Source organism: Pteropus medius, unplaced genomic scaffold (genome assembly GCF_902729225.1).
Source record: "Pteropus medius unplaced genomic scaffold, Ma_sr-lr_union100, whole genome shotgun sequence".
NCBI lineage: Eukaryota > Metazoa > Chordata > Mammalia > Chiroptera > Pteropodidae > Pteropus > Pteropus medius.
The window spans coordinates 34519184-34526576 of NW_024355205.1; the positions used below are offsets into that span (position 1 = coordinate 34519184).

Consider the following 7393-nt stretch of genomic DNA (forward strand, 5'->3'; position numbering starts at 1 on the left):
TGGAAGTATTTTTATATCAGTACATAGATAGCTGTTTTTTCTTTCTTTTCTTTTTTTTTTTAACAGCCACACAGTATTCCATTGTTCAGATATTCAATACGTCATTTCCATAGTCCCCTATTAATGGACATTAGGTTTATTTTCAGTCTCTACTACTACAAATGGTGCTATGATAAATAACATACTCTGTGCATATGTCATCCCATACACGTGCAATTTATCTGTGATAGGAACCCCTGCACATAAAATTGCTGGGTCAGAGGGTAATGTGATTTGTAATTTTGATAGCTTTTGCCAAATTGCCCTCCATATACATTTACCAGATTCATTTCCCCACTAACAGTTTGGCGAAGCAGTCAGTGTGATAGCCTTTGGATGAATCTGAAATGAAAAGTCGTATTGGACAGAGTATAGTTTTATTTTGCTTATTTCTTTTTATGCGTGAATTTGAGTAGCTTCGTAGTTTAAGAACCGTTGGTTATTTTCTGAGAACCTACGGCCTATTTTTCTACTGGATTGTTTTCAATAGTATTTTTTGAATTTTCGTTCTCAGTTCCCCATGGTTGAGTAAATATTTAATGATCTGTGCTAGCCACCGGTGATGTGGCTTTGCTTTTCCTAGAGTTTAAAGTGATATAGTAAATAATTAATCAAATGAATAGAAAATTTACAGGTACCATTAACAGTTACAAAGAAAACAAGATGAGATAATGCAATAGAGAATGGCTATTTGGGATGTATTAATTCAAGTAGGCCAAACTGATAATAGGTAGATCCCCAAAATATGGTAGCTTAGAGAGAATGGTGGTGTTTTTTTGGTTTGTTTTTTAATGTAATAGTCCAGAGTGGGTATTCAAATTAGTGGCATGGCTTCTCTCCCATGTCCAAGCTCCTACTATCTTGTGGCTCCTCCATCCCCTAGGCCTAGTTGTTTGCGGCATCCGGCAGAGGTATTTTGTGGGCAGGTTTGGCCATGACCTAGAAACTTTCATTCATATTTCATTGACTAAAACTGACTCACATGTTCCTACGTAAGTATAGGGAAGTGTGGTGTAGCCGTGCACTCAGGAAGAATAAGTGGTCAGGGATGACTCTGGAGCTGAATCGATGGGAGAGAAGCATCCAAGCAGAAGTTAGAACTCAGAGCATTCTGAGCAGAAGGGGACAGTAAGTACGAGTGCCGTGAGGCGTTTGAAATACCGTGACCAGATAGAGGAATAGAAGGCCCTGTGGCTGGGAGAGGGAGGAAGGGTGGCTGTTGGGACTGGTTGGAGACGTGAGTGTTGACCGGGTCGTGCAGATCATTGTATGGAGTTTGGATTATTTTGTTGTTGTTTGGTTGTCTTTTTTTAAAAATTCCATATACAAGAAAGATCATACAGTATTTATCTTTCTCTGCCTGACCCATTTCACTTGGCATAATGCCCCTGAGGTCTGTCCATGTTATCACAAATGACAACACTTCATTTTTTTTATATTCCACTGTGTATACGTGGACCACAATTTCTATATCCATTCGTCCATTAACGAACACCTAGGTTGTTTATGTATCTTGGTTTTTGTAAATAATGCTGTAGTGAACATGGGAGTACATAGATCTTTTTGAGTTAATGTTTTCATTTTCTTTGGATAAATATTCACAAGTGGAATTGTTGGATCATATAGTAGTTCTCTTTTAATGTTTTGAGGAATCTCCGTTTGGTTTTCATAGTGACTGTACTAATTTACATTCCCACCAACAGTGCATGAAGGTTTCTTATTTCTCCACATCCTTATCAATGCTTGTTTGTTTTTTTTGTTTGTTTTTTATAATGGACATTCTAACAGGTGTGAGGGGATATCTCATTGTGGTTTTGGTTTGTGTTTCATGATAATTCATGATATTGATCATCTTTTCAGGTTCCTGTTGGTCATCTGTATGTCTTCTTTGAAAAAAATGTCAATTTACAGCCTTTGCCCATTTTTTCATTGGATTGTTGTGCGGAGTTTTTTGTTGTGTTTTGTTTTTCGCTATTGAGTTGTATGAGTTCTTTATATATTTTAGAAATTCACCCCTCACACAGTATATGATGTGTAAATGTTTCCTCCCATTCAGTAGGTTGCCTTTTTCATTTTGTTGATGGTTTCTGGTGTGCAGAACCTTTTTAGTTTGATGTACTCCCACTTGTTTATTTTTGCTTTTGTTGCTTTTACTTTTGGTGTCAGATTAAAAAAATCTCATCACCAAGATGTACCACCTGTGTTTTCTTTTAGGAGTTTTGTGATTTCAGGTCCTTTGTTTAAGTCTTTAATCCATTTTGAATTAATTTTTGTGTATGGTATAAGATAGTGGTAGAAGTTTGTTCTTTTGTTTGTGGCTGTCCAGTTTTCCCAACACCATTTATTGAAGAAATTGTCCTCTCCCCATCCCATATCCTTGGTTCCTTTCTCATAAATTAATTGACCATGTGTGCATGGGTTTATTTCTGGGCTCTCTGTTCTATTCCATTGATCTTTGTGTCTTTTTATGTCAGTACCGTACTCTTTTAATTATTATAGCTTTGTAATGTAGTTTGAAGTCAAAGAGTTTGATGCCTCCAGCTTTGTTGTTCTTATTCAAGATTGCTTTGGCTATTTGGGTTCTTTTGTGGTTCCATAAAAATTTTAGGATTACTTGTTTCCATTTCTTTGAAAAATGCCATTGAAATTTTGATAGGGATTTCACTGAATCTATAGATTGCTTTGGGTAGTATTGACATTTTAACAGTATTGATTCTTCTGATTCATTTACACAGAGTAACTTTCCATTTGTTTGTGTCTTCTTCGATTTCTTTAATTACTGTTTTATAGTTTTCAATATTCAGGTTTTTCACCTCCTTGGTTAAAATTATTTCTAGATATTTTATTTTTGACGCAGTTGTAAATGGGATTGTTTTCTTTAATTCTCTGATAGTTCATTATTAGTGTATAGAAATGTAACAGGTTTTTGTGTATTGATTTTGTATCCTGCAACATTATTGAATTTGTTCTGTTTTTGATGAAATTGTTAGGGTTTCCTATGTGTGTCATTTGCAAATAATGACAATTTTACCCTTGCCTTCCAATTTGGATGCCTTTTATTTTTATTTTTTGCCTAATTTAGATTTGTGTTTTTAAGAAGATTATTCTTGTGACTTTGGAGAGTAGATTGGAAAAAGGCAAGAATGGAAGCTGGGAGCTGGTTTAGGAGGCTGTTGTATTAATCTAGGCAAGAGATGATGGGGGCCTGGGATAGAGTGTTGGTGGTGGAGATGGAGAAAAAGGCGCTAGCTTTGGGCTCTTATTTGAAGGTAGCTTCAGTGGTACTTGCTGATGATTTGGATGGAGTTGAGCAGCCGGATGGATAATAGTGATTTTATTGAAACAAGAAAGATGGGGAGAGAGGAGGGGCTTTAGGGAGAAAGTGAAGGATTCCTTTTGGACCTGTCAATTACTAGCCGTCCCTTTCCAGAAAGAGCTTGCTGACCTCCCTGGCATAAACTGTGCTTCTGAGGAAAGAAAGTGGCCTGTGACACATCTGAGCCTGGTTATGGGTATAACTTGTTAAAAATTGTAGCTTTCGTAATAAATATTTTTCATTCTTGAACATATTTGGAATTTTGCATTAAAGAACTGTTCAACACATCTTACTTTTCAAACTCTCTGACGTAAATTCTAGTGTCATAGGTTTTGACTGAAGATTACAACTTGGAAACAGCGCTCTGAATAAATCCTTTTAAAATCTGTTCTTACAGGTGCGCCAGCAGTTTCCTGCTCCCCTTGGTTGGTCAGGCACTGAAGCTCCTACACAGGTTACTGTTGAAACTCATCCTGTTCAAGAAACAACCTTTCATGTAGCCCCTCAACAGAACGCATTGCATCATCACCATGGAAACAGTTCCCATCATCACCACCACCATCACCACCACCACCACCACCACGGACAACAAGCCTTGGGTAACCGGACCAGGCCAAGGGTCTACAATTCTCCAACGAATAGCTCCTCTACCCAGGATTCTATGGAGGTTGGCCATAGTCACCACTCCATGACATCCCTGTCTTCCTCTACTACTTCTTCCTCTACATCTTCCTCCTCTACTGGTAATCAAGGCAATCAGGCCTACCAGAATCGCCCAGTGGCTGCTAACACCTTGGACTTTGGACAGAATGGAGCTATGGACGTTAATTTAACCGTCTACTCCAATCCCCGCCAAGAGACTGGCATAGCTGGACATCCAACATACCAATTTTCTGCTAATACAGGTCCTGCACATTACATGACTGAAGGACATCTGACAATGAGGCAAGGGGCTGATAGAGAAGAGTCCCCCATGACAGGAGTTTGTGTGCAACAGAGTCCTGTAGCTAGCTCGTGACTAAATTGAAACTTGAGTTTGTTTCTTGTGTGTTTTTATAGAAGTGGTGTTTTTTTCCAAAAAACAAAGTGCAAAGCTGCTTGAATCAGAAGGAGATTAACACACTGAACCGCTACAAGAGGGCAAAGCTGACTTTTTTTTTTTTTTTTTAACTTGAAAAGATTGCAAAGGGACAATGAAGTTTTTAAAAGAGCCATGTCCAAACCCATCTTCACGGATAGCTCAGAGGTGTCCTCTTATTGCCTCCCCCATTTTAACTTGCCACATCCCGGTCATAGTGGGGTTTTTGTCTTTCTATTCAACAAAAGTTAATGTTCAGATGTTGGTCTTGGTCATTTGCCAACTAATTTTAAAATAAAAAGGCACTGCACATAATTTGCATAAAGGGCCCCATGAGGGTGTTTTTTTCCTTTTTGTTTTTTCCTTTTTTTCTCTTTTTGTTTTTGTTCTGTTTTGGGTGGGGGGTGGGGAATGTGGGATTTTAAGTCCTCTAAACACACACGGAAATGCAGTACTGTAAGGAAGAGGGACCTCCAGCTTACACAAACATCACCTTCAGCTGTATGGAAGGGACGGTTGTATTGGCGTTTGTAAGGCACAGTAAGCATGCTGAGTGGCGGGGATCAGAACTCTCCTGTCTGAACCTACTGAGGAGCAAAGCAGCAATTACGTGGGACCCTGTGGGTCTCCTGTTGGCGAGGCCACGGGAAGGTAGTAAAGGAACGTGACTGGTCTCCCAACCAAGGTGCACTGAGAAGCAATCAACGGGTCAGTCTTGGCCAGTCCTGGGGAGGTCTGAGTGGTGGTCTTTGGGATAACCTTTGGCCTTATGGATTTGGACTCGAAATTAGAAGAGCCTACCATTTCAGATGCAATCACTTTCGGACATGCTTTTGCAGACAGTCCTTAATGCTGAACACACAGAGAATGGGTAATTCAAGAGGCCTTTCTTTTAAAATAGACTTTTGTGACCCACTAATTGTAAGGTATTGCAAGGTCACTTTGCGTGTGTCATAAAGTTGACTTCCTTATTGGTTGAAGGTCACAGAAGTAGTGGTTTGCTTTGATGGAAATAGCTACAGCTGTGTCCCTTCCTGCTTTTTACCTTTTCTTTTGCTTTTTCTCGGCACGTGGTATCTCCACCATTTCTTCTGCACAAAGATGTCTTCTGTTCATCCTGAACATTTTTAAAAAATGCAGAATTTTATGTGACTGCTTTTTTGCCTCACAATTATGCTGTGAATTTTACAAAAATTTATTTTCTTTTTTGATAATTTATTGTACCAAAGCTGTTTTTATAGCACATAGATGTCTGTAACCAATAATGTAGCAGTTCTGCACTTTGACACAAGGTGTAACTAGACCATTTTTAAATGTCAGTTGAAAATTATGGCTGTACTATTGCTTAAACAAAACTGGAACTGTTGTTGAATCCATAGCCAATACATTTACAGCAATCTCTGTACTGAGCATAATAGATTGACATCTAATTCCAGATTACAGCATCTGTCACATTCTAAATGTGTTCAGGCTTCTGAAGGTAAAGGGACACTGGATCCAGAAGCTATGGAACCAGCAGTCGATTCTTGTATTCCTGATTAACCTACTTGTAAACTTGAAAGCAAGACCTTGGTTGCACCAACAGGTCCAAATCTGAGCACGAGTAAAGCAGAACTCTCATGCATGACCCGAAGCGAACAGGCTGGTGTTTAACAGGTGCCTCGTTTTTGAGATTACGCTGCCTTAATGTAACACAGTCTGGCAGTTGCTAAATTTGTGTTCCCATTTTAAATTGACCAATTTTAGGGTGTCATACTTTTGAGCGGTTGAATTGGGAGAGTGAAGATGAGTAATGTACCTGTCCAGGATCAAAAGAAGCCTAGACAAGAAGCAGTGATCTACCTCTGCCGCAGCCCTGTCAGAACAACTCAGCAGACTCCACTTGGCTCCTGATTGGTCGATTCCATGTGGCTGACTAGGTCATTTTTTTTTCTGAACAAAAGCAGGTTTTTATATGTAAACAGTGACAAAAGAGAGGCTTACAAGTATGTGAATGTGAATGGAAACTTGGAAATACCCGTTTTTATAAACCACAGACATTTTTTTGTTGTTAATCAGGAAATCCATATTTATTTTGTAATTAAATGTCAAGCCTGTGGATGATTTTGGAACTTGGTAGTTCATAAAGGTTTACAGTGAATAAAAGGATATCATCTTGAGTATAGCAATATCAGAAGGAATTCAGTACTTACTGCTGTTTAGAATATAAGATAACGATATCATATGGGTCAGGTCATTTTTTTCTGTGCTGGTTGCCACATCTTAAAAAGCACCAAAAAACAAAAGCAGTTTTTAAACCGCTATTTACATAAAGGAAATCATAAAATCCAATGCTTCTGCATACTGTGTTATGTTACAGTCCAGTTTTGTGTGCTTTACTACACGGTTTGGTTACAGGACTTCTGTGCATTGTAAACATAAACAGCATGGAAAAGGTTAAATACCTGTGTGCAGATTGTAAGATCTGGTCCGGACTTGCTGTGTATATTGTAACGTTAAATGAAAAGAACCCCCTTTGTATTATAGTCATGCGGTCTTATGTATGATAAACAGTTGAATAATTTGTCCTCAGACTCTTTACTATACTTTTTTAAAATTAATTTAAGAAAAATGTAAACATAGTAAAAATCTTCCTATGCAATCAACCTGGTCCAGGTGATGGTCTGGTAGGTCTGCTGAGTGTAAGATTAGTCAAGTGTGTGAAAAGAGAAATGGTAGTTACTTCGATGTGGGCTTCGAAAATCTTGGGAAGTAGAAATCGGAGGTTTAACGGATCACTTGGATTTTTACAATTGAGCCGTTACACGAGCGGTTACTATATTCAGTTTCTCTGATTCAAAATGCTAATGGTTTGTAATGTTTAAAGCAGACGTGCGAGTTGATTTTCTCTAACAGGCTTCGACCTGCTCGGATGCAGCAGGGAACGGGAGTGACACGTTCTTCCTTCCCCAGATCCTCGT

The 7393-nt window shown here is 38.7% G+C and overlaps 1 protein-coding gene across 6 annotated transcripts in view; it reads left to right on the forward strand.

Moving 5' to 3' along the window:
• DYRK1A (dual specificity tyrosine phosphorylation regulated kinase 1A) overlaps positions 1–7006 on the forward strand; it is a 134564-nt gene extending 127558 nt beyond the window's left edge. For 2 of the 6 annotated variants that reach the window (XM_039857754.1, XM_039857755.1), the window contains exon 12: positions 3753–4563. In XM_039857754.1, coding sequence (XP_039713688.1) covers positions 3753–4373 — 621 coding nt within the window. In that variant the 3' untranslated portion in view covers positions 4374–4563. Of the gene's footprint in view, positions 1–3752 lie in introns of all 6 variants that reach the window. The other 4 variants (XM_039857758.1, XM_039857757.1, XM_039857753.1 and 1 more) reach the window with 3 other exon arrangements.
• Positions 7007–7393: the final 387 nt, after the last annotated feature.